The sequence below is a fragment of the Ursus americanus genome, chromosome 6, assembly GCF_024610735.1.
Source record: "Ursus americanus isolate L20-20 chromosome 6, mUrsAme1.1.p, whole genome shotgun sequence".
In the NCBI taxonomy this organism is placed as follows: Eukaryota; Metazoa; Chordata; class Mammalia; order Carnivora; family Ursidae; genus Ursus; species Ursus americanus.
The window spans coordinates 17,949,910-17,976,354 of NC_142132.1; the positions used below are offsets into that span (position 1 = coordinate 17,949,910).

A 26,445-nucleotide genomic window follows, 5' to 3' on the forward strand; every position below is an offset into this window, starting at 1 on the left:
CTACTAAGGACAGTTTGCTATAGGAGAATACCACATTTCAGGAATAGATGAAACAAGGCTTTGTGTTTACAGAAGGGAAACTACAAGTCAAGCAGTTTGTTTTAGGTGTTCCTAGACTATTTCTCTGCTAAGTCTTTTTCACATTGCAGGCACCGAGGATGGCTTGCAAGGCGTCTTTCTTATGTGCTTTTTGTTCAAGAGCGAGATGTCCATAAAGGCTTGTTTGCCACCAATGTGGCTGAAAATGTACTGAACAGCAGTAGGTAAGGGTGAGGATGATGTTATAAAGGGAAGAGGCAGGGATGAGGGAGTGGGAGGGGGGAGTGGGGTAGGAATTGCCTTCCTTTATTAACCTTTAGTTTCTCTGGGACTCTGTCTCAAGAGGGATTTCCATTTCCAAATGTTAAATGTTAAACTCCAAAGGGAAGCAAGGAAAGGCAGTAAAACAGATGGTTTTGTTCTTAGCAGTCTTGTTTTATGCATTAACAGTCGAATGGGCTTCTTATTGGAATTCAGAGATACACGTATTTCCAGTTCTCTGTTAAGTGTTCTGTAATATGAATGTTTGGGACATTGTGTTTCCTATCATTATAGCCAAAAGAGAAACACATGTGATATTTCTGTTAAACAGTTATTGAGTACCTAGGCACAAATTTTTGTGCTAGAAAATCCTTAGTAGAAATTTTAAGAGAATAAGGTTCTGTCCTTGCTCTCAGAACAGCTTGCTTACAAATGGGAGGGACTGACTTGAATTCAGATGGAGTGGGGAAATAAATCATTCTCAAGTTTAGGCATTGAAATACGGGAGTTTTCATGAAGGTTGGTCTCTGATCCACCTCACTGATGTCACCATGGTAGATGTCTACCTGGATTTGGGGAACCAGAGGCCAGAGTGGTTTGAAAGGTTGCTTAGAAACGGAGGCCCTGTAGTGTGGTTGTTGAGGCCTGAACGGTGGTGGCACATAGTAGGTACTTAATAAGTGTTTATTGAATGAATGAGTAAATAAGATTTTGTTATCTTTTCAGTTACTTGTAAAAACATTCCTGGCCAGATTGAAATAAAGGTATTAAAGGAATAGGCCTAGGGTGCATCTGTGTCCTATGGAATTGGTCTTTTGTATTAATGAATTATGGGGCTGTGTGGGATTTTGCTGTGTACTAGTCTAAAATCAGTAGTAACAGTGGGAGAAAACATAATTATTTGAAACTCTTTTGGGTCATTGTATATTCTTTATTCTAGGTAAAAACCTTCAAGTGTGTTTCATTCCATCCAGATGTTTTGACTAATAACTAGGATATTAAAAGTGATTTAAAGAGGTTTAACCTCATGATCTTCCCTAAGTCACATGGAAAATTCACAAAACTGGATTAAATCTTACCTCTTACTTCACTGCTTATTGCTCTGTGTTGTTTTAATCTTGAGCTGTGCCTTTCTTAAATTACTGGGTTGATATGGAAAACACTTGTAAATATTTATGCTCCTCTTTGATCCCTCCTAGAGAGTTTTACGTATAGTTCTAATAAAGTCACCATAAAAATGAGTAATACATTAGTACTTTAAAAGAAAAATCACACATTGCTTTGGCAGTGGGCTTTGGATACCTCTGAATTATATGCCTTTAAAAGGATAACCTTTCTTTCTCTCCCCTCTGCTGGAGTGTAACTTTGTATCCCCCGTAGCATACCTGGAACACTCCAAATCAGGTGGTTGTTACCCAGTGAATTTGAGTTAAAATCTTCAAGATGCCTTCCAGATTCCTCAGGGATCCATTGATTTAGGAATATAATATCCTTAATATTTATTAGGCAGCCAAACAAAACATATCTCATTTGAGCTTATTTTCATGTTAATCACAGATAAAGGAAAAGATACATGTTGTTTTGTAATTTATAGCTACGACTTAGAAAATACTGAAAGCAGAATGTAGCCTAGAATGAGTTACATTGTCTTTCTGTTTTGAAATCAGAGTACAAGAGGCAATTGCACAAGTGGCTGCTGAATTAAACCCCGATGGTTCTGCTCAGCAGCAGTCAAAAGCCATCAATAAAGTGAAAAAGAAAGCCAAGAAGATCCTTCAAGAAATGGTTGCCACCGTCTCACCAACAATGATCAGGTACTAAAAGGCAAAGCAAAAAGCTTTCAGTGAGAGCCGTCCTGTTTTGAGCAAACAGGGACTGAACCATTGGACTTTCCTAGCACAGTGGTTTTGGTCCAAAGGAAGTTTGGACATATTCTGATGTTAAAACTCCTTTTTATTTTATTTATTTTTTATTTTTTTAAAGATTTTATTTATTTATTTGAGAGAGAGATCATGAGTAAGGCGGAAAGGTAGAGGGAGAAGCAGAGTGCCCGCTGATCAGGGAGCCCAGTGCAGGACTAGATCCCGGACCCTGGGATCATGACCTGAGCTGAAGGCAGACGCTTAACCGACTGAGCCACCCAGGGGCCCAAACTCCTTTTTATATTCTTTTTTTTTTTTTTTAAAGATTTTATTTATTTGACAGAGATAGAGACAGCCAGCGAGAGAGGGAACACAAGCAGGGGGAGTGAGAGAGGAAGAAGCAGGCTCATAGCGGAAGAGCCTGACATGTGGCTCGATCCCATAACTCCAGGATCACGCCCTGAGCTGAAGGCAGACGCTTAACCGCTGTGCCACCCAGGCGCCCCTCCTTTTTATATTCTTATTCAACTTCCATGGGAATGTGCCTTCCATGGGGAGTAGGCTTTAAGGGTCCTTAATCTTTGTTAATCGATAGCAGCCACTGTATGACTGCTGACCTCTCTTTAGACTTGTGAGCTGGGTTTCACATATCCATATCTTAAACAGAGTGGTTTTATACTGCTTTCTGCTCACCTAAATGTTTGGTTGATGATTTGCTTCTGAAGTGTAAAGTGTGCTATTTGAGTGAAATGTGAGACTTCAGTCTGTAATAAATACATGTATCTCTAAGTATGCATGTAAAGGTCAGCTCTTTAATCCAGTAGTTCAGGTATAGACACAGACGTACACTAAGTTACTTACAAGTGCTTTTAGATTGTAGGTTCAGAAACTTAAGTAGACAAAAGTCAACTCTCTCTAAATGTATGTATATACATTTAAATATCTTTTTTTTTTCAAACTTCTTTTAGACTGACGGGATGGGTGTTGCTCAAATTGTTCAACAGCTTCTTCTGGAATATTCAGATTCACAAAGGCCAACTTGAGATGGTTAAAGCTGCAACTGAGGCAAGAATTTGTGTGATATGTCATTCCGTTGTCCCCATGTTTGCGGAGTGATTTCAGAGTTCTTTTGTATGGAAATGTTCTCTTGTGTCCGGTGTGCGTCCATCCCATTTGGAAGATTTCCCCCATGTGACATGACCACAGTAGCTGTGCTTGCGGGGCGGGGGGTGAGTAAAGGAGGACCTGCCAGAAATATGCTGGATTCCTTTCGTGAGTTACCTTGCAACAACTCGGAAATGAGGTAGAACAATCCGTATTTATAAGTGAAGAAATAAAAGCACAGATAGATTAAGATTTCCCAATCATGGCTAGTAAGTGACTGCCCATGATTTCAAGCCAAACCAAGCTTGACGTAAACCCTCTGCTCTTTTGACATGATCAGAGCGGCCCCTCACAAGATACATAAAGTTCATTTGAATTCTCGATTGTGCTGCTCCTTCCCCAACTCTTTTTTTTTTTTTTAAATTGTGGTAGTTGTTGTTTTCAGCTAAGAAAGTATTGAATTGGAAGAAGTTCCTGTTGCTGGAAAATGTTTTTAAAGAATGAGTCATTGATCAGCCAGCATTTGCGTGATTCTATCCAAATATGAAGTTGCAAAATGTGATTGAAGTTCACATTTGAATTTTAAATTTGGCATTTTTTCTTTTACTAGATGAATTTGCCACTTATATTTCTACCAGTTCACAGATCACATATTGACTATCTTCTGCTGACTTTCATTCTCTTCTGCCATAACATCAAAGCACCATACATTGCTTCAGGCAACAATCTTAACATTCCCATTTTCAGGTAAGAACAACTTATTTTGTAATTTAAGGTATGGAAAAGATTATATTTTGAATTTTTGTTTTTTTCATTATATGTTTTGAAACATGTTATTGTAAAGATGACATTAGCTTTTTTGCTTTCATTATAAAAGTAATGCATGTTTATTGTGGAAAATTTGAAAGGTACAAAAAAACATTAAGACTATCCCCCATTATTTCTATGTTTTATGTGGGATACTTGGTGAACTGTGACTACCTCAGCTTCGTGGGCAATATTTATCAAATGGCTAAAGGCAATTAGAAAGACAAGATAGCAAATTACCATATCGGGCTTGGCAGTAGGGAAGGTGGTGTGGGGATATGGGTCACAGTGTTGGTATAAAGTCAGTAAGAAGAACCATAATATCTGTTAACTTTGACCTGATAATTTAGTAATGCTAGACACGTAATAATTATAATATGACACAAAAAGTATATTTTAGAGGTTTTCAGTGCATTCCATTCAGAGGAAATAGTATGTGAAGAGGCCAAGAGGTTCAAATGCACGGTATGGTCAAGAAACAGCAGATGATTCAGTAGGGTTAGAATGCAGGATGCAATGGGAAGGGTCAGAGGCCAGAAGTGATCATTGCATAAGGAGTGAGAGCTAGATCACAGCAGTTTTTAAGCCGAGAATTCAGAGTGTATCCTGTAGTTGAAAAGTGATCAGATTTGCATTTTGAAAAGTCATTCTGGATTAGAGGGGGTTAGAACGATTCTGACTCTATTACAGTAGTTCAGGCAAAAGATAATGAAGGCTTAAATTAAAATTTGTAGTGGTGCTCTTGGTGAGGAGGGCATAGAGTGGGAAAGTATTTGGTAAGGTGAATTGGTAAGACAAAATGCTAGTCTAGAGAGGGGGAGATGAGGGAGGAAGACTCCCAGATATTGGCCACTGGGGAGCTGGATAGGTGGTAGAGCCGATCACCAATGGGGAATGGGTGAGGAGGAGGTTTGGTTGGTTGGGTACATTGAAGGTTCAGATTTAAAAGGAGAGAGCATCTGTGACTTCAGCTCTGAGCAGTAGGGGGTATGAGGAGGATGGATTTACAGTAACTGGAGGGCAAGTAGGCTGGCAGGTTGTGCAGGTAAGGTCTCACAAATGGCCCTCATAACCTTTGTGCATTGTGAAATCTGACCCTCAGCCTCACAGTCCAAGGAGCTCCTTCCTAATCCATTGGCTCAGAGTTCTGTGGCTAACTGGACTCATGGGAATGGCTGAAGGGAAGCCATTCATTCGTGTAGTCAGCGGATACTTACCCCGCTGTACTTTAGACAAGAGTGAAGAAGTTACATAGTCCTTGCCTTCGAATAGTTCATAATCTACTGGGGAATATAGACAAACAGCTATAATGCAATGCGATACACCCCTACGGGGCAGACATGCTCCTCTGGGACCAGAATATCTGTGTTTACTCTCTTGGGAGCCTCTTCCCAGTACTGGGGAAACTGGGAAGTTGCGTTAGAAAGTCACCAGAAAGTTGGTAGCAGGCATAGACTTAGAGCAAAGAAGACTGTTCCCTTGGGGCTTTGGGGAGGCCCTGCCCCTTAAGTTACTCATCAGAGTAACTCCTGTACTCATTCCCTCCAGGTTCTCAGCTTGCAATTGCTCCTGGAAGGATCGCATTGAAATGTGTGTTAGAAGTTGATCATTTCTCATAATTCAGCTTTCCTTTTCATGAGCTCTGTGCCAGTCGTTGTTTAGCTCATCCTTCCTTCAGAGGTGACAGTCGATGACCTGGCCTGTGTATTGCCCCTTTCTTTTGTTACACGCCAGTCTGCCCATTCACGAACCACTTTTCAGGGTGGGTTGTTCCTGTGGGAGGTTCATCTCATTCATTATGAACTTTTCTGTAGTTTTGCTCTCAGAGAGTGATAGAAGATAGTGAAAACATATATTAATATCACTATTTGAAAAGAATAGGAGGAGGTTCTGAGTTTAGAAAGGTTGCCTTAAGTATTATAAAATTTCAGCTCAGTATCAAAATACATCAGTGTCGTGGAAAGAACCATGGGGTTGAGAAAAGAATCATTTTATCCCCGTGTAAGTGTATACGAAGCACATTTTTGTTTCATGTTTTGGGAAAATGGTTATGCTTGGTTTTGGTTTGGTAAAATTACCCTTGTCTTACAGAGACACTCTCTAAGCAGTACTTTCTTGAGAAAATTTCCCCAAAGGAGCTTTTGTAACATCACATTCATTTTGTAATAAATGTGCCCAAGGCAGATTCCAGGATGTCTTAACAGTGTCCTGAGATCCTTGACAGTTTTAAGATTTAGCAGTATTTCATCATCCTCTTAAAATCTGTACCATTACCTTTGCAGGGTACTATATTGTACAAACTTCTTTTGGTTTGGAAGACACGTTAGTAGGTTAGTAGAGCTTCAGTACCCAAAGTGATATTCTAAAGGCTGACGAATGATGCAAATGATTGAAACATGTCAATAACATGGAAAATGGAAAAAGGCCACATTTTCACTGTCAGCAGCTTGAACAACACATGTGGTGTATCTTCCTATGGCATATGTTTTGAAGTAACTTGGAATTTGAGTATTCTTACATTTTTCTTTGTAAATAATGGATGCATTCTTCAATTTATAGTACCTTGATCCGTAAGCTTGGGGGCTTTTTCATACGACGGAGGCTGGATGAAACGCCAGATGGACGGAAGGATATTCTCTATAGAGCTTTGCTCCATGGGGTATGTATGCTCTCTCATCATCCTTAAAGCCCTTATAGTAGTTATCACAGCAGAAGGAAAAACAGACTTGATTGAGATTATTAAAAAAAAAAAAAGTTGTCTATGTAATTATTTAAGTGGTTATTTTTCGGGTATCGGGTTGATGATTATGTCTTTTATCACCAAAATACAGCATTGGAGGAGCTGTCTTACTGTTATTCATGTGAGTAAAATATTTTGTCAGTAGTGAAGTTACAGGTTTTTGTTTAAGATTTAACTTTGCTGAGCTTATCCTAAGTTGGGCGGTCTTGAATTCATGGTTTACATTCTCCTTACATTCCAGCATATAGTGGAACTACTTCGACAGCAGCAGTTCTTAGAGATTTTTCTGGAAGGCACACGCTCTAGGAGTGGGAAAACCTCCTGTGCTCGGGCAGGACTTTTGTCAGTGGTGGTAGATACTTTGTCTATGAATACCATCCCAGACATCTTGATAATACCTGTTGGAATCTCCTATGATCGTATTATCGAAGGTCACTACAATGGCGAACAGCTGGTAAGAGGACTGCCTTCCCAAACGTCTTCTTCACTTTCAAGTCTTTTGCTTTCAGATGCGGGCTTTTGGAATCAGCTAGGGATTTTATGCTACTATTTAAAGCACTGTAAGAAACATGGTAGAGTGGGCGTGGTGAGTGGCTTTCATCTCTTGTGTCCTTCTGGTGGTGCTGATGTGTTTTCCTGCACATCTTCTTTATCCATAAATTCTTCTGTTGGTAGACACTTGGGCTGCTTCCATACTTTGGCTGATGTAAATGATGCTGCAGTAAACATGGGGTGCATGTATCCCTTTGAATTAGTGTTTTTGTATTTTTGGGTAAATACCCAGTAGTGTGATTATGGGATTGTAGGGTAGCTCTGTGTTTAATTTTTTGAGGAACCTCCATACTGTTTTCCACAGTGGCTGCACCAGTTTGCATTCCCACCAGCAGTGCACGAGGGTTCCTTTTTCTCCACATCTTTGAAACACTTGTTCTTGTGTTTTTGAAGCTAGCCATTCTGACAGGTGTGATCTCATTGTAGTTTTGATTTGCATTTCCCTGATTATGTGTCTGTTGGCATCTGTATGTCTTCTTTGGAGAACTCTCTGTTCATGTCTTCTGCCCATTTTTTAAAAAAGATTTATTTATTTATTTGAGAGAAAGAAGGTGCGTGGAGGCAGGGTGAGGAGGGGCAGAGGGATAGGGAGAGAGAGAATCTCAAGCAGACTCTGTGCTGAGCATGGAGCCTGATGTGGGGCTTGATCTCATGACGCTGCGATGATGACCTAAGCCAAAACCCAGAGTCGGATGCCCAAGTGACTGCACTACCCAGGTGCCCCTGCCCATTTTTTAATTGGATTATTTGATTTTTAGGTGTTGACTTGTGTAAGTTCTTTATATCTTTTGAATACTCTTTATCGCATATGTTGTTTGCAAATATCTTCTCCCATGCAATAGGTTGTCTTTATTTAGTTTTGTTGAATATTTCCCTTGCTGTTCAGAAACTTTTTATTTTCATGTAGTCCTAATAATTTATTTTTGCTTTTATTTCCCTTGTTGCGAGACATACCTAGAAAAATGTCGTTATGGTCAGTGTCAGAGAAATTACTGCCTGTGCTCTCTCAGGGATTTTCATGGTTTCAGGTCTCACATTTAGGTCTTTAATCCATTTTGAGTCTATGTTTGTGTATGGTGTAAGAAAGTGGTCCAGTTTCATTCTTTTGCATATAGCTGTCCAGTTTTCCCAACACCATTTGTAGAAAGGACAGTCTTTTTCCCAATGCATGTTCTTGCCTCCTTTGTTGAAGAGTAATTGATCAAATAATTGTGGGTAAATTTCTGGACTTTCTATTGTGTCCCATTGATCTATGTGTCTATTTTTGTGCCAGTACCGTAATTTGCAGTGGTGTTTTCGTGAATGGCGTAAACAGTGTACTAAGTGAATTAGTGTTAGGTGTTCTGGTTTTCATTGACCAAACCGCCTCTCCCAATAAAAGGATTACATCTTTTAGCATCTTTGCATGCTAAACATTTTATGACAGGTCTCCGTCAATGACTACGTATTTTCCTTCTTTATTTAGTGTTGTCCTTTTCAGTACAAGCCTCCAGTTTCCATTAAAAAAAATAAATAAATGGCGGGTACCTGGGTGGCTCAGTTGGTTAAGCGTGCGAGCCTTGGTTTTGACTCAGGTCATGATCTCAGGCTCGTGAGATGGAGCCCTGCGTCAGGCTCTGCGCTTGGTGGGGAGTCTGCTGGAGATTCTTTTTCCCTCTGCACCTCCTTCAAGTGGCATTTTTTGGATAACAGAGTACCTGTTAGCTTTATTTCTTACCATGCTCTTCTTTCAAAATTGGAATTTAGGGGAAACCTAAGAAGAATGAGAGCCTTTGGAGCGTAGCTAGAGGAGTTATCAGAATGTTACGAAAAAACTATGGATGTGTCAGAGTGGATTTTGCACAGCCATTTTCCTTAAAGGTGAGTATCTGTTGGAATGAAGCAGTGTGAAAGCGTTGGCAAGCCCTGTGTCAAAGATGTGGGCTTTGGTCCTGCCTCTGCTGCCTCCTCTCCATGTGCCCACGATTTCTTCTCTTGTAAAATGAGGACTATGTCAAGAATGGCAGTTCCTACATTTTCCCACCAAAGTATGCCTGTTGACAGAGGACAGCAAATGTCTGTCTTTGGGAGATGCCAGGGTCAACATTTATTGCTATTGTTTGTTTTTTAGTTCATGAGAATTCTGCATGTTGCTTCATAATATATGTTGGTATTTTATATTATGTTTTAAAATTGCCTTTAGAGGAAATTTTGCAAAACCCCAAAAATCTGGGTAAAATTGACAGTCTAGGATGATGTTCTACTGAGTGGAATCCAGCACGCACCCATGCAAAGGGAGAGTGCCATTCTTGTGCAGAAGCCTGGCGCTGGTGGGTCCCTGAGTTCCTGGCAGTTTTAAATTCCTACGATTTTCAAAGTGGTGATGGAGAAGGAGAGGGATGAGTAAGGGAATCGGGAGCCCAGGGATAAGGAGCAGAGGTCCTGCTTTTCCTTTTGTTCCATTCTTAGTTTTACATTAAAGATCCCAACTGCCATATAGATGCTTTCTGGCCTTGCACGCTTTCCACTTCAAGGAGCCTTGTCATGGTACCACTTTATCTTTTTCAAAATGATTGCACAATTTCTCCATATTGTTATGATTCGCTTTTGGATTGAGGTTCTTTTGAATATTATGTGACCCTTAGGTTGTCAGATTTCCTTTAAAAAGCATGGTTGTGTTGATTATTACTAATAAAAATATTGGGAATGTCAGATAATTTTGTGTAGTTGTGAGAGAAGTTAAGTGTTTTCCTTTAACTTTTTTTTTTTTTTTTAAAGATTTTATTTATTTATGTGATAGAGAGACAGCCAGTGAGAGAGGGAACACAGCAGGGGAGTGGGAGAGGAAGAAGCAGACTCCCAGTGGAGGAGCCCGATGTGGGACTCGATCCCGGAATGCCGGGATCACTCCCTGAGCCGAAGGCAGACGCCTAACGACTGCGCTACCCAGGCGCCCCTCCTTTAACTTTTAAATAATTTTGCTTAAGGGGTACGTGGCCAGCTCAGTTGGTAGAGCATGCAACTCTTGATGTTGGGGTCATGAGTTCAAGCCCCACGCTGGGCATGGGGCCTACTTAAAAACATTTTTTTAAAATTTAAATTAAAAAATACATAATTTTGCTTAAGCATCATTGTCCCATCCTTTTATCATCGGTCCTTGGATTTCATGCTTGCCAAAATTCTAGGCATCGTCCTGCACTTCCAAAGGTAGTTTATGATCTAGAAAGTACTTCTACTCTGTAGCATGGCTCATTTTATAAAGTACTTCCTTTTTACTTTTCGAAGATCAAATTATATTTTATATATGTTTATGTAAGCAAGACAATGAGAGTTAATAACTGCGTTGTATCCACCCTTCCTCCCCAGGAATATTTAGAAAGCCAACGTCAGAAACCTGCATCTGCCCCCCTGTCTCTGGAGCAGGCATTGTTACCAGCTATACTTCCTCTACGGTAAGATTTGTGGACATTTTTATCCCAACGAAACTGTCAAATATCTGTTATTTCTGGCATTGCCCAGAAAAAGAGGTTAAGTTTACGAAGAATGTGCACATTCTCATTTTCACTTCCTCACTTTGGGTGACTTTTCTCTTGGTGTCCGGTACAGGAGAGTGAAGTGACACGTTTGCATATTAGTCCGGAGGTTTTCGATTATTGGAGTTATAACATCTTTTTGATCGTATGAGTCAGCTAGGAGTTCTTATCTGATTTCTGCTTTTGAATGTTGGAACTGAATTCCTTTTGGTAGTAGCTTAGGTGATGCATCTTAACCGTAAGTGCAGCGTATAAAAGAGTGTTCCCGTGTACGTTTTCCAGAATTCAAGTTGAATGGTAACTTAGAGAAATCAAATATTAAGCCCTTCCCCTAATGTGTTCAGGTGTCAAAATGTTAGAAATGTTTTAAAATGAGGTATCTTGTTTTCTGTAGTTTCTTCAGCCAGTGGATTTTGGGGGTGATGTACCAATAGGTTATTTAATCGTAACTCAATAAAATCTTTTGGTCAGGAAAATGTCTTAGATAAAATAAGGTATATTTTGGAGGAAAACAGTGCATAGAAATCATCTATCTGTGGTTTAAATTTAGACTATGTAGTAATTGCAAGTATTTAAGACATTGATACCTTAGTTCTAGATAGTTTGCTTAGAAAAGAGTGTGGTCATCGAACTTTCCATCAGGAACCAGGGATGTACTGTATGGTGACTAACATAATGTAATAAAAAAAATTAAAAAATAAAAAAAAGAAAAGAGTGTGTTTGTAGAGTCTAATTAAAAAAAATCTTTTCAGACCCAGTGATGCTGCTGACGAAGGTGCAGACACGTCCGTTAATGAGTCCAGAAATGCGACAGACGACGCCTTACGAAGGAGACTGATTGCGAATCTGGCTGAGCACGTTCTGTTCAGTAAGTACGGTACCAAACCCTTCGTCCTGCCGTTCAGACCCAGCATGGCGCAGGGCACCGCACTGCCTGTGGAATCTGCTGGACTTAGATTCCCTTCCGGTGCCTCCTACACACGTGTCCTGCGCTCGTCCGGGGGCACAGGTGCGCGCAGCTAATTCAGGCGCCAGTGAGCCAGAGCAGAGTGAGTTACGCGCAGAACTAGCTTTCTCGAAGTCCCGGATGCCAACATGTGCCCTGTCGTAGGAACTGCTTCAGAATCCTGTGGCAGTGGCTGGCCCCTTGGTGCGCAGCCCAGGTGGGCTCTCCTTGCCATGCCCTGAGCCTCCCTCCCAGGCGGGCCGGACCCTCAGCACTTCCCGGAGGCCCCGTCGTGGGGACTTCCTCACCTCCTCTGGCTCCTGCCACTCCAGCTGTTCCTACTCCTGCTTCACGGGAGGTCGGGGTGTGCTTTCTTAAGCACATCCCTTTGTGTCTCTCTACCCAGATAACCAGGGATGTGGCCGTCTGGTCTCTAAAAATGTTATTTTATGGTTTTGTATTGTGCTGTTTTCCATTTATAACACAAATATTTATTCATGTTTTTTAAAAAACTCTTTATAAATATTCTTTTTAATGGCTATGACTTTTTTCGTTTTTTAAACACTGGAGACAACACTAACTGTGAATGAAATATTCACAAATTCACTATCAGAAAATTCACACACGGTGTGTTAGTTTCAGATTATTCCATATCTTTTATTTGATTTATATGATTCTAATTTTCTACAAATTCCGAGTATTGGGTTGTGGACTACAGTAATTCTCAAACGTATTTCTGTCCTCTCCCTCCGTACCTCGGACCTGGCAGGTGGGTCGTTTCCTCCTCGGCCCGGTGAACGAGGCAGCATTTTCATCTTACCCATGAGGAAGCTGCGGCATGGGGCTTGAAGTAATCTCCCCCCAAGTTATGAAATTAGGCAGTGTAGAAATTAGACTCGAGCCCAGATTTTCTGACTTCAGATCTGCCCCTTCTCCCACTGCACCTCTGGAGTGATGGCATCTCTGCCCGCAGGAGAGAGCAGTAGAGGGGCGGCTGCCAGAGCCCGGAGCCAGAAGCGCAGAAGGGGGAGACCCCGTAGAACTGCCAGGACAGGCTTCTCCTTCGGGTCTGGGTATTTCCGTGAAGGTGTCCCTTGGCCATTCGGTAACTAAATTCCACTGGCCTGTTTGCGAAGCGGAGCTGTCTTCGGCGGGATTCTGCTAGTGATGCTCGTGATCTCTAATGAGGGTCTGTGGGCCGGAACGTGGTGTCACATTGTCATTTCCTTTTGGTAAATTCTAGTTACAGGAAATGTGGTAGATGTAGAGGTATTTATAGTTGTAAATACTCCCATTTGAGATTTAGGTACTTTTAGAGACTTCCAGCTGTATTTGAAAAAAGGTAACCTAAAGCTCTGTGTTCGCCTTCCAGCTGCTAGCAAGTCCTGTGCCATTATGTCCACACACATTGTGGCCTGCCTGCTTCTCTACAGACACAGGCAGGTACGTGTGCGGTGTCCCCTGCAGGGGGCGGGGGGAGGTGGCGCGTGGGAATGCCTCGGCAGCTGCTCAGACGCTTGTTCGCCACTGGACATGGCCCAGGCCTGGCTTGTGCTTCTGAGATGAGCAGTAACGTAAGCCAAGCACCTGCCCACAGGAGCTTACAGACCCGATGGAGGAAGGAGTCTGCGTGAAAAAAACTCAGACTGCGTAACACAGACGACAGTAGGACATTCTTTGAGTAACATAGTTCACGTAAAGAAGGCATATTGTTGCGTTGACGTGCAGTAAGTGTTCTGACAGCTGATGACAGCTATTTGACGTGCATTTAGGGCCACACTCCCTTCATGCGCTCGTCTAAGTGCTGTGATGGCAAAGACCACATCTGTTCCATTCACAGTCGTGTTCTCAACACCAAACATAGTGCCTACGTGTGCATGTGTGTGTACACACATAGATATACATACATACATGTACATACTACTTATGTACACACATCTTACACACACACACACACACACACACACATATATATGTAAGCACCAAGTAAGTGGTTGTCAGATAAATATTTAAAATGAGGAAAATTGGGGCGCCTGGGTGGCTCAGTCAGTTAAGCAGCTGCCTTCGGCTCAGCTCATGATCCTGGGGTCCTGGGACTCCGTGGGGAGTCTGCTTCTCCCTCTCCCTGCTTGTGCTGTCTCGTTCTCTCTCACTCTCAAATAAATAAAGTCATTTAAAAAAAAAATAAAATGGGGGGATTACTGCTGAAACATAAGCACTTCTTTCTTTTAGATGGCTTCTTCTGCCCTTTGTGATCTTACATGCTCCTGTCATGTGTTGTGACCAGAGCGTTCTCTGGATGTGAATATTTTGACTTTCTGGAGGACCAGCTTTTTTCACCAGTTTTCTGACATCCTGTGTCCTAATATTCTGGCCCCTTTTCTCTCTGTGGCAACAGCGGGCTGCAGGAAAGCCAAGGCAAGAAATAAAATCCTCGGAATGGCGTCTTGGCCTTTTGGGAGGCAGGTTTTCCACTGTCGTGAGACCATTTCTGTCTGTTTCTCCAGGGAATTGATCTCTCCACATTGGTGGAGGACTTCTTTGTGATGAAGGAGGAAGTCCTGGCTCGTGATTTTGACCTGGGCTTCTCAGGAAACTCCGAAGATGTAGTCATGCACGCCATACAGCTGCTGGGAAATTGTGTCACAATCACGCACACCAGCAGGAACGATGAGTTTTTTATTACTCCCAGCACAACTGTCCCGTCAGTCTTTGAACTCAACTTCTACAGCAACGGGGTGCTCCATGTCTTCATCATGGAGGCCATCATAGGTGCGGCCTGCCCTGAAGTAGCTTCGTGGGGGGAGAAAGGGCCTAAAGCACATGGTGGTGTCTGTCGATTTGGATGGTAGCCTCTCGTTGGAGGGGATGTGTTGCTATAGTTTTAGTTTTCAAATGGAAATGTAATCTTTGTATCACTCTAGCTCGTGTTTACATTTATCCATCAGTGAGCAGTTACTGAGCTGCCGTGCATAGTATTACACTTACTACTGAGGACGAGAGGGGAGGCGTTCTGCTCTCAGGAGCTGGGAACCTGAGTGGGACGAGACGTACACATGGCAGTACCGTGCGTGTAGGCGATGAAGAGGGAACAGAGGAGAAGGAGAGCGGGAGGGACCGAAGCCCCTGAGGAAGGGGTTGGATGGAGTGGGATCACATGGAATCACGAGGAGTGAATCCTGAAGGGATTTACTCGACAGTTTTCTCCAGTGAACGCAGATAATTCTTTTTGATGTGTTCACGGTCTAGTAAGGCAATCCAAGTTTTCTGAGCCAGTTGAAGTTTTTCTTGGATCGGTAAGGCTGCCGGCTTCATTGATGCTGTTCTCTCCTCAGCCTGCAGCCTTTACGCAGTTCTGAACAAGAGGGGCTCGGGAGGGCCTGCGGGGCCGTCCCCCAGCTTGGTCAGCCAGGAGCAGCTGGTGCGGAAGGCCGCCAGCCTGTGCTACCTGCTGTCTAATGAAGGCACCATATCGCTCGTAAGTGAAGACTCTTCAGTGTTGCCTGTGGTCTTTTTCTTGAGAATTTTTATGGAAACATAAGCCACTTTTGTTTTTCTCTCAGAGAATGGTGTGTTATTGAAGCTTTACGTTCTCCCCCGAGTCTCAGGCCGGTATGCTATCTTGTTTGCTACTGGGGTCACTGCTCCACTGAACACATCATGTAGTTACGAGGCGTGATAGGACAGGTTGTTCAACGTTCTCCGTGAGTCAGATCCATAGTTACTGCGCTCTTATTATACATAAGGCACTGGGTCAGAGGCTTGTAAATAATTAACAGGCCCAGAGGATAAGAGCCAGAAACAGTCTTAAAAATCATCTGTTCAAGCCCTTGTCATTTTACAAATGGGAAAACTAAGGCTCAGCAGGACCCATGAGCATTTATGTTATATACAAGCACTTCTAGACATTCAGAATGAGGCGTACGTATTAAGCAATACATTCTTTTTCCTCAAAATCATCAGCAAATAGTATTCATATTCTATTTAAAGTCAAATACTCTCACTTATTTGAATGTGTCCTGGGACATTTGTGCGTACCTGTATTGTGAATATGGTCCTCACAGCGTTCTTTGCATATGGTATATTGTTGCCCTGTTGGGGAATCTGTTTTGCATGAACCTTGGGGCACAGGGTGAGTTGGGATGGGTGGACAGAGCTCCCAAGATTGTCCTTTTCCTGGGTCATTTTTGAGTTATTTGAATATTTGTTTCCTCCTGCACCACCTCTATGTACAGTGTTTACTGTAAGGGAGCATTTGCAGAGAAACTGTCTTACGAAGGAAAAGAAATTGGCGGTAGGGGCCTGATGAGCAGCGCTTCTGAGGACTTGCTCTACTGTGGGAGAGACTGTGCTCAGGGCGCCTGTGCGGGTGGTGTGGCACTGGGTGCTCTGCCAGACACACAACAAGGGCTCTTCTTGGGCGTTGCCCTTGACCATGCATTTATCAGGAGGGTGGGCCTGGGGAATCTTTGGACTTGAGCAGTAGAACCAGGTAGTTGATACGGAAGCATTTGGCCGTTACCTCGTACAGTGGTTTCGGTCTATAAAAAGGCCAGTGACAGGGCGCCTGGGTGGCTCAGTCCATGAAGCATCTGGCTTTGGCTCAGGTCATGATCCCAGGACCATGGGATTGAGCCCCATGTCGGGCTCCCTGCTCAGCAGGGAGCCTGCTTCTCCATCTCTCTTTGCCTCTCCCTGCCCCCACTCATGCTTTGTTTCTCTCTCAAATAAATAAAATCTTAAAAAAAAAAAAAAAGAAAAGGTCAGTGACATTTATATTTAAATGCCTTTTCTTTTCAGCCCTGCCAGACGTTTTACCAAATTTGCCATGAAACAGTAGGAAGGTTTATCCAGTATGGCATTCTGGTAGTGGCAGAGGTAAGAGGAGTGCTTTCCTTCATTTGCCTTTATTTAGTTTGCTCTTTCTTATCTTTTCTACCAATTATTTTAACCAGTGTTACAACCGATTATTTTAGCCAATAATTACATTCAATATGTAGTCAAGTCCACATGAAGAGAAAAGTAAGAATAGGAAGAGTAAACATCTTTTGGGATTGTTTTTAATATTTTGGTTTCCTTTGTGTAACTGGTGTTGTCTAGAACATATTGACTCCGTGACACCCCAGGGTTTTCATTCCAGGAGGAGATGTTTTACATATTCGTGTGCTTGTAGCTTGCACACGTGCATTTTTCTCTTTTGAGATTTTAATTTTTGTCGATTTAGTGTAGCGAGTATGGCCTGGGAAAATAGACAGCAGTTTAGAGGAGATGAGGGTGTCTTTATCTGTTCTGTCCGGTAGCTTCCCCCCACTACCTCTTTCTTTCCTTCTTTCCTTCCGCTCTGTTTCCCGAGTGTCTCTGAGTTTGGAACTGGAGGTGGGTTGACAGCGTGAACGGCTAACAGAGAGTAGGGAGGCAGGGAGAGGGGCTGCTCACCTGACCGCCAGCCACGCAGAGGTCCGTGCGCCCATGCATGCTTATTTCCTGTTCGCCATCTCTTTGGCCTAGCAAGATGACCAGGAAGATATTAGTCCTGGTCTTGCTGAGCAGCAGTGGGACAAGAAGCTTCCTGAGCCTTTGTCTTGGAGGAGTGACGAAGAAGATGAAGACAGTGATTTTGGTGAGGAGCAGCGAGATTGCTACCTGAAGGTACTTCGGTGGAGAATTCTGGTGGACGTTACAGGGAGGAGTTGAGGTTTATGTTGCCCTAGTTAATGAGCTTCTTAGAAACTGAGCCTCTGTAGACGTGGTGATATTTCTGGCACCCACAGACCAGCTGCGGTCCTTTCTGCCCAATAAACACACTCAGATGTTTGAGGTGAGCGAATACCCCCAGTTGCTCAGTTTGGCACAGGTGGTGGCAAAGGAAACAGAAGTGCAGATTGGGAAGATGAACACCACCACGAGTGAGACCCTTCCCGACCCCGTCAGTAGAATGCCTGGGGCACAAACTGGTTTCCCCGCACCTGCGCTCTCTCCTGAAGAGGCAGGACTGTGTTCAGTCATTAGCAAGGCCGGGCCGCGCCAGGCCAGGATGGTGCAGGGATTGCTCCTCAGCTGCCACGGCCGGTGGCTCTTTCGGAGGCATGCTCGGTCTTGCCAGCCCTCCTCAAATTTCATACATTGAGCCCTTTGCCTTGAATTAAAACAAATCCCATCATAGGAGAAACTTTAGATTTTTTAAAAGATTGATTGTCCCTGATTTATAATTTTGATTATATTTTGATTAGATTTGATTATAATTTTGATTAGATTTTTTAAAAGATTGATTGTCCCTGATAATGACCCATTTTCCCCAACTACCTTAAATGGATGACTGTATAATAGCCCAGATACACACACACACACACACACACACACACACACACACACAGAGCCTCAGGACAGGTCACTTCTGGAGAGTCCACCTGGCCTTTTTGGGTGTGATCAGCTGTGAGATGGGGCAGTGGCCTTGCTGCCACCCTGCAGAGGGGCTGAGCCGAGTGTGCCTGATTTGGGTGGGGGCAGTGAGAGCCCCCTGTGCCACCCAGCACCCCATCACCACTACCGTCACTCCCTGCGGTGCCAGCCTGTGGGCCAAAGGCCGTGGGGCGTGGCAGGAGGTGAGGGCTGGGGAGGACTGAGCTGACTTTGGTGGTCTTGGCACGTGCCCTCTTTCACACTTGAGCGAAACCCGGGAGGGTCCAGCCTGGGACCAGCTGTGTTCAGTGATGACGCTATGTCATTCAGGTAGGCCAGTTTCTTTCCAGGGAGCTGTTCAGTGAGTGCAAACCTCAAATACTGTAGAAAACAATGACTCCGATAAAGAACGCATTTCAAAAGCCGGAGTCCTTTTCAGCAGAGGGTCTGTGCCCCCGAGCGGGGGGCTGCTCCCCTGGGGGTCGCCTGGCCACTGACGGCTCTGAGGACGTTGCGTGTCAGCCTGCGTGTTCTCTCCCTTCTCCGTGACCATCCCCCCCTTGCTGTCCCAGGTGAGCCAGTCCAAGGAGCACCAGCAGTTCATCACCTTCTTACAGAGGCTCCTCGGGCCTTTGCTGGAGGCCTACAGCTCCGCCGCCATCTTCGTGCACAACTTCAGCGGTCCGGTTCCCGAGCCTGAGTACCTGCAGAAGCTGCACAAGTACCTGGTCACCAGAACGGAACGAAGCGTTGCCGTGTACGGTAGGCCTGTCCCTGCTTCGCTGCTCGGAGAAGCTCCGCTTTGTTGATTACGGGAATCCGCTACCTGTAGACCGTTGGGAAGAAATTATCCTGCCCTCTAACTTCCTAGACTCCTGTTGTTACCTGTTCCAGAATGTTCTCTAAATGGAACGATACAGTTATATACTCTTGTGTGTGGCTTTTCCACTGAGCGTTACAAGTGGGAGGCCTCCGTGTTCGTCCACGTGGTTGTTTGTTTACTCTTGTTGCTTCATGGGGATCCCCCGTATAAATATTTACTGCATTTTATTTGTGTCCATCATTGAGGGATAGTCGGGGTGTCTGCACTCGAGAGCTGCGGTGACTGGTGTTGCCCCGAACATGTTTGAGCGCATGGGTGCGGGCCTTAGCTCATTGACGCTGGGCGGCAGGTAGGCCCAGAGCTGCCTGTCAGAGCCTCCGTGGGCCCCGCGCGTGGTTCCTGGGGGGCGTGCCGCTCTGCAGTCCGGCAGCGGCGTGTTTCCGGGGCTCGCCTCTGGCCAGTGCTCGGTCATGTCTGTGTGATGAGAGGAGCGACTGAGGTGGGAGCAGTGTTTTCTACAGTGATGGCTTAGGACTGAAACTGCTGGGAATCCAGACTTTTTAGACCCAGAAGGGCTCTCGAGATAATTTCTCTCTAGACGTCTCTCCATATATAGACCTATATAGTTCTAGATTTCTCTCTAGATAGACATCTGGAGATAGAGCCACCCACTTTACAGATGAGGAAACTATCGTAGATCGCATAGCTAGTTAATGCATACACTGGGTTCAACACTCTTTTTTTCTGACCTCTGGATTTGTGCTCTTCCGGTTGCACTGATACAGGACTCGTCTATGCGTCACTGCAGTTGAACAGAACTTCTACCCACTGTCTTGTTTGCTTCTCTAAAAACCCTTCAAGATGGATGTTGTAGGTGTTTCTCCTTCTCTTCCTTTCTCTCGTTCCCTCCCTTCCTCTCTCTCTTTTCTTCTTGCTCTTTTTGCCTTAAAAGATGACAAAATAGGTTTAAAGAAAAACAGCAAATCCTTTGAGACCTCCCGGGCTGCCAGTGGCCGGAGTGGAGCTTGACCCCAGTCTGCTGACTTGCTCAAACCCTCTCCAGGGCCTCCTACACTTTCTTACTGTGGACATTGGGGTTTTCGTGTTTGCTGGGCCTCAGCTTTTGACAAGGTTTTATCCTTTTTCTGCAGCTGAGAGTGCCACGTACTGCCTTGTGAAGAATGCTGTGAAAATGTTTAAGGATATCGGGGTGAGTACCCACCACTTATGGTAGGAAGGCATGTGTTAACTTCTGTTTCTGCTCAGATCTGGTTTGAGCCACCTGCATTTGGGGTGGGCCCTGAGAAAGCAGTTTCTGCTGGACTGATCATGAACACATTTCTGGGGATTGGGAAGGGGACAGGCATGTTGAAGGTGAGGCCCATCAGTACAGATTTATTTGAATGTTCCAGAATTGTCCTGGTTTTCACCTTCATCCCCAAACCATTTACATATAACAGGTGGCAGTGTGTTTCAACATGTTACTGCAGTTTTCGGCAGGGATGTTATGCCATATGATTTTCAGTTACTGTGTTTCTACCGGTATTGCTGGAAGTTTCCTCCCGTGTACTGTACTCCATGTGTCACGTGGGACGGGAATTCCATGGAGGTACTAATGGCCTTTGTGAGGGACTCTGTGACTTTATTCTAACACAGATTTTAAAGTATAGTACACTGATTGGACTCTACCCAAAAAACCCCACACCTGCATCTGTAACCCTACTGATGAACACCCACACGTCTGTTTACTTAAAGCCAGGATATCGTTTTACTTGCCTTGACTGCCTTTTGGGGTCTAGAACACAGGTCAGGGTTGGGGACAGAAATATCTTCTTGTTTTGGTTTGTCTTTAATTTCAACTTTCTCTCTAGGTTTTCAAAGAGACCAAACAAAAGAGAGTGTCTGTTTTAGAACTCAGCAGCACGTTTCTACCTCAGGGCAACCGGCAAAAGCTCCTCGAGTACATTCTGAGTTTTGTGGTGCTATAGGTCACTCCTAGGACCTCTGGCAAGTGGGGGGCCTTGGACGAGTCCCTCGCGGGCTCTGGCCTCTGGCTCGCGAGCTGAAGGTGCCAGCGTGTGGGCAGGCCTGCCCTGTCCTGCTGTGATGTGCTGGAAGACAAGTGCCTTCCCCCCCATGGGGCTGTGCTTACCCCTACTCTGAGATGACACGGCGGCGTCCATGTGATGCTAGGGGGCCCCCGGCCTCTGCTTGCAACTCGTCATCGGTAGATGACACAGTGAAATCTCAAAAAATTACTTTGGAGTTTATTAAAGATTTCCCTTTTAAGTATAACCGTTAAGGACTAAGTTACTGTGATGGGCACAAAAATGTAGATTCATTCTAGAACCGAATCTTATATAGTACACTTAATACTGTCAGATAATTTGTCGGTATATTTTCTGATTAATGGTTAATGCTTCCTTTAAACATAATTGAGTCATCCGTTCACTGTTCTTTGTTTTGTTTTGTTTTTTTAGTCTTATCTTTGTCAATAGTAGCTAAATTTTAAAGGGGACACCTTTCATCCCAAAGTGCTTTACAAACGAATGGGCTGATCTGTGTCACATCCAGGTATCACTGTGCTGTCCTTTGCAGTCAGATTTAGAAAGTGTTTGAAGAGCTATCTGAAAACACAATATTCGTTTAGGTCGGAAATAGAGCTAATGGGATCAAACAGTTAACATCAGGAGGTAAATTTGGCCAGAACACAGACTTTGAACTTCTGCTCATATAAAAAAGTGCCATTGAGTTTTAAATGACCAGCAAGTATTTAGGAGCGACTCCTGTTTCATGTCTGTACCCCTTCCCGCCTCTCAGGTGGCACCTGCCTCTCACAGGTACAGCGGTTTCTGGGAGGTTCTCGGTAGACTGCGTGAGCGGGAAGTGCTGTGGCCAGAGGCTGCTGACCTGGGGCTCTCACGTACCGTGTACAGGTTGCGCCCTGCAGCAGTCCGTGTGACTGGGGCCTGCTCAAGTTGTGTGGCGTACAGCCGTGTGCCATGTGGGTGGTAGCCCTGTCGACTGCTCAGTGGTTGGAGGCAGTTCGCGATTCTTAGCTGTGAGGAAAAACCATGGTTTTCTAAAAACGTGTATGGGTTACATGCCTAAACCCAATGCCACATAGTGGCAAATTATTATGAAAAATTGTCTGTTCATAATGGGTAGGTGCCTTCTTATGAGCAGGGAGCATAACTGTTCATTGTAATTTTGGTGATTTCATAAAGATCATGTGATATTGAAACATTTTCTAACAGCTTATTCCTTCTCTCCACGGTATTATGGAATTAGGAATTTTTCCTGACGAATATTGTGTATAGTCTTTGAATGGAAAATACTGAGAATTAAGTTTGTACTTTTATAAGCTTGGACTTGAAACACTAATGGTATCTCATGGATATCCTGTGTCTGTCGGGGACTGATCGGTATCACGTCGTATGAAGGATCTCGTCTGAAACTCATAGCAATAATGCTGTGCTGGTGTGAGCTTTTTCCAGTCTTCTCAAATTCCATGTTTAAAATCTGTTTGTTCTTTATAGGAATTCACGTGCCCTTAAGCCATTGTCAGTGTTGTCACGGCCCTGGTGTGGAGCAGGGTCTCTGCCAGGTATCCCTCCGTTGCACAAACGGGGGGACGAAGGAACACTTCTGTTGGCTGGAGCTGTGCATGTGGGGGAACACCCAGGGAGAGTTATTTATCCCCGGGGGTGTTCCTTTCCTGGGCGGGCAGTCACTGCACTAGTCTCTCTCATTCTCCCTCTAGATTACAGATCACGGGTTGCTCAAGTTCTCTCTCAGCTACCTGGGAAGTCAAGGTTGGGACTGATTTCGAGTGGTCTGTGCTGTCCCACCTGTGACTTCCGCTAAGAGCTGCTGCTTCGCCAGCCTGAGCAGGGAACAGTGGCTTCCCTGGCTTTATTTTCCTTTTCTGTTGGTTCGTTTTCTAGAAATATAATCAGATGCTTTGGGGAATGCAATGTATGATTTGCTAGCTCTCTCGCAACTTAACTCACTGTGAGAATAAATATGCATGCTTTTTGTAATTAACTGGTGCTTTGAAAACCTTTTTTAAGGAAGAAAAATCTCAACCAAAGCTATGCTCATCCAGACAAGCTGACCCTGAGTTAATTTCGCACAACTCATTCTTCAGTGCCTCATTACTGACAAACATACATCATCACAGTAAGGCTTCCAGTTAGCACTGTTTTGCTTAAAGATTTATTCTCACTGTTTTCCAAAAGCGAATGGCTTCCATGTTAAGATTATACAAACTAGGTGCTTGTAAATAATTTATTACAGTTTACTCTACTGCATTTCTGTAAAACTGAAATGCATGCCCTCCAGGGGAAGACTGTGAGTCAAATTAAAAAACAAACAAAATCCAATAATAAGCACTATGAATCTGCACGCTTTCCAACCGAGAATGTCCTAAGTGATTTCAGAAAAGAGGAAGAATGTTTTGCTCCCTTAAATTTCAAGAAAAGCAAAGGGAAGGAACTTGTGTGAGACGTGTAGAACTAGTAAAAGAGAAAGTACTCCCAAGTCCTCCTTCTCAGATCTGTTCAGTCTTTCGAAGTCATGAGGACGAGTGGAGAAAATACATCAGGTATTGCCACGAAATGTAGACGCAGAGTGTGGGACTTCCCGGCGCCTGAAGGGAAAAGCATTTCCCGTGGTTCTCCACGTAATCTCGGTGTTCTGTGAGACGTTCATAGGTGTTTTGTAGAAGATGCGTTGCTGGTAAATGTGTACGTGGATCCTCTTTTTTAGATACAGCGTGCTCTAGCTCGGCGTAGGCTCAGGGCGTGCCAGTCCCAAGCCTGTTTAACCCAGCGTTTCCAAACTGTTGTGACCCCGGGACCTCTTTCCCCCTTGGCGTCCCTATGAACCTCTCACTAGTATGCCGTGGAAAACATTTTGGGAAGCGCTACGTTCGATAGTTCTGTAAGGGGACAAAACCATACGAGACGGCAGGGAGGCAGACTTTGCAGGCGTTCTGTACGATCACCTGCTCTACTTAGTGGATGTAGGTTTCCCCCTGGAGATGATAAGCACAGAAAACTGTAATATAGGAGGTCAGGTCTCTTTCCTTTGATGGAGAGATCAGCCATCCATGATCCTGGGTTTTTCCCTCAAAGTAATAAAATTAACACAAGGATTAACTGGGGTAAATAATTAAGATTTTAATTCAGATCTAGAAGAAAATATTGCACAACTGAATGCAGATTTTTATCCACAGATAGTTCTAGTGTTTAGAAATGATAAGACCTATCATTGAAGTTTATAAGACTTAATTTGGATGTAAATCTGTTTTTTAAAACACTCTTTTTAGGAACTTGAGACTTGGCATCTGGCGTTCTAGTTTAATACAAACTAATGATTGCATTTGAAAGAATTTTGACTTTATTTCTAAACATCTGAATCTCTGAAATGCCTTGATGGAAGGTGTTATTTTCCTGTTGTACAAAGAAATGTTAAATTGTTGTAAAAAGAATTACTATAAAGTACTGTGAAATAATACTGCGTGATTTTGTGAGTGAAACTTACTTGGAAACGTTGATTGATTTTTATGCCCGTTAATGTAAGAAGCACAGAAGTGTAGTTTTGTTTTAATAAACCAAACAATGAATATATTCTTGATGTCTTGCATTTGTAGTTAACAGTTCCCGACGTAATTCATTAGACAATTATTCTTGTTTGACTTTACATAGAACTTTATTAAAATGCTTATAAGAAATAATCTTGTGTAAATGTGTGAGCCTGCAGTGCATGGTTTTATTACCGATCCGTAGCTCTCCAACTTTGATCAAGCATTTGCTCTCCTTAGTAAATATTCACATTACAGAGATACACTTTGAGTTCCTATAAAGATTCCTTTAAACTTGGTGCTTCTGTCATATTTTTATATACTAAAGTTTTAGGTCTTTTTTCCACTAGTTCATAGTATTCACTCAAAAAATATTAGTTGACTTTTTTGACAAGTAAGGCAAGTACTTCCTTACGGGACTATTTTCTGTGGATCCCTTGAAATCACTCAGTGCAGCCATCTCAAGAGCATGCCCTCTTGCTGTCCATGTCCTTTGGGTACGTAACATGCCTGCGAACCTGACATTCAAGACCGTCCCATCTGTTCTCCACCAGACCCTCTATCTGAACTTTGCCCTTTGCCCCCTCTGGTTTGCTCTGGAAGGTGTTGCCAGGACTATGTCCTTGCTCTTTGGTGCATTCATTTCTTTCTTTGCATTAGCAGCTCTCTTGCGGCGGCCAAATGTGACCTTCCCTTTATCATATCAAATTCCATTTTTTACAACCACTCACTCGAAGAGGATGTTCATTTTGAAGGCTAATCTCTTAATGTTCCGTTCTGTGCCCACTCATTTTAGTCCTTTTTATTCCTTTTTTAAACACCTTGCAGTCTGCTACACACACACCTAGTGAAATTCTTGTGTCCTTTTTTGACAAATACAAAGGCGTTTTCCTAATTGTTGTCCATGGCACCTGCGATGTCCATACTGCAGCCTGGCCTCTCCGTGAGAAGCCACTTCTGCCCTTCTAGTTTCCTTGGCCCTCTGGTCTTCTGTCTCCTTTACAACTCCACCTTCTCCAGCTCTTCCTTGCCTCCACTCTTTATCGGATTGTCCTGGTGTTGTTGCTGGAGCCTCTGAGTTATTCTGAAACCTGTATTGGTTTTGTATGAAAGTACCCAATTTTTTTGTGTTGGTACAACAAACGATGTGATCGTGTGCACTGGCTTGCTGGGCCATTTCTGCCTCGTCAGCGGCCATTCCGTGCCTTCTGGCCTGGGAGAAAGCAGCTATGAGAGCGCTAGTTCCAGAGGCCCCTTCTGGGAGCCAGAGGGCGATCCGTGGTTGGGAGATGGTTAACCTTGCTCGTCTGTATTAAGCAGGGATGAAGTCTCAAAGCAAAGCTTTGATGAGGACTACTGGGTAATGTTTAACCAGGCAGGCAGTGGGCATCTGAGTCAGCCTTTGATGTCGGGCTCATTGCCATGCCCACGTCAAGGAAAGGGTACGTCAAAACAAGCCAGGGTTGCCACTGTCCGTGGCCTTGGTACTAGTGCCAAAGTTGCTTCTGGCAAGGAATGATGAGAAGAAGCAAACAAGCTCAATTTCCAGCCTTCTGGGAAAATGTCTTGCCACCTGCACATTGCAGGTCAGTTGAAAATTAGAAAAGAATCCATACAGAGACCCCCTCAAGCACCTGTCAAAAGTCCTTAACTTACACAGCCAAGATAGAGAACTTAGTAAAGTGATGTGATTACATAAGGCAAGAGCAGATGTAGATAACCTTTCCCCTTGCTTCCTTTTGGGTTCTGTATTGGTGGGCTGATCCTATACCTAGACCCCCATTTGCTTGCCGTGGTCCCTTGTAACTATTAG

At 43.7% G+C, this 26,445-nt stretch overlaps 1 protein-coding gene across 7 annotated transcripts in view; it reads left to right on the forward strand.

The window, feature by feature from the left end:
* The window catches only part of GPAM (glycerol-3-phosphate acyltransferase, mitochondrial), a 58,213-nt gene extending 33,535 nt beyond the window's left edge, over positions 1 to 24,678 (forward strand). For 6 of the 7 annotated variants that reach the window (XM_087862712.1, XM_045803111.2, XM_045803106.2 and 3 more), the window contains exons 5-21: positions 150 to 263; positions 1,968 to 2,114; positions 3,131 to 3,227; positions 3,877 to 4,013; positions 6,633 to 6,732; positions 7,055 to 7,267; positions 9,112 to 9,225; positions 10,711 to 10,796; positions 11,630 to 11,745; positions 13,196 to 13,266; positions 14,331 to 14,595; positions 15,159 to 15,301; positions 16,624 to 16,701; positions 17,332 to 17,472; positions 18,795 to 18,984; positions 20,197 to 20,255; positions 20,917 to 24,678. In XM_087862712.1, coding sequence (XP_087718838.1) covers positions 150 to 263; positions 1,968 to 2,114; positions 3,131 to 3,227; positions 3,877 to 4,013; positions 6,633 to 6,732; positions 7,055 to 7,267; positions 9,112 to 9,225; positions 10,711 to 10,796; positions 11,630 to 11,745; positions 13,196 to 13,266; positions 14,331 to 14,595; positions 15,159 to 15,301; positions 16,624 to 16,701; positions 17,332 to 17,472; positions 18,795 to 18,984; positions 20,197 to 20,255; positions 20,917 to 21,033 — 2,188 coding nt within the window. In that variant the 3' untranslated portion in view covers positions 21,034 to 24,678. The remainder of the gene's footprint in view (positions 1 to 149; positions 264 to 1,967; positions 2,115 to 3,130; positions 3,228 to 3,876; positions 4,014 to 6,632; positions 6,733 to 7,054; positions 7,268 to 9,111; positions 9,226 to 10,710; positions 10,797 to 11,629; positions 11,746 to 13,195; positions 13,267 to 14,330; positions 14,596 to 15,158; positions 15,302 to 16,623; positions 16,702 to 17,331; positions 17,473 to 18,794; positions 18,985 to 20,196; positions 20,256 to 20,916) is intronic. The other variant, XM_087862711.1, reaches the window with a different exon arrangement.
* The last annotated feature ends 1,767 nt before the right edge of the window (positions 24,679 to 26,445 follow it).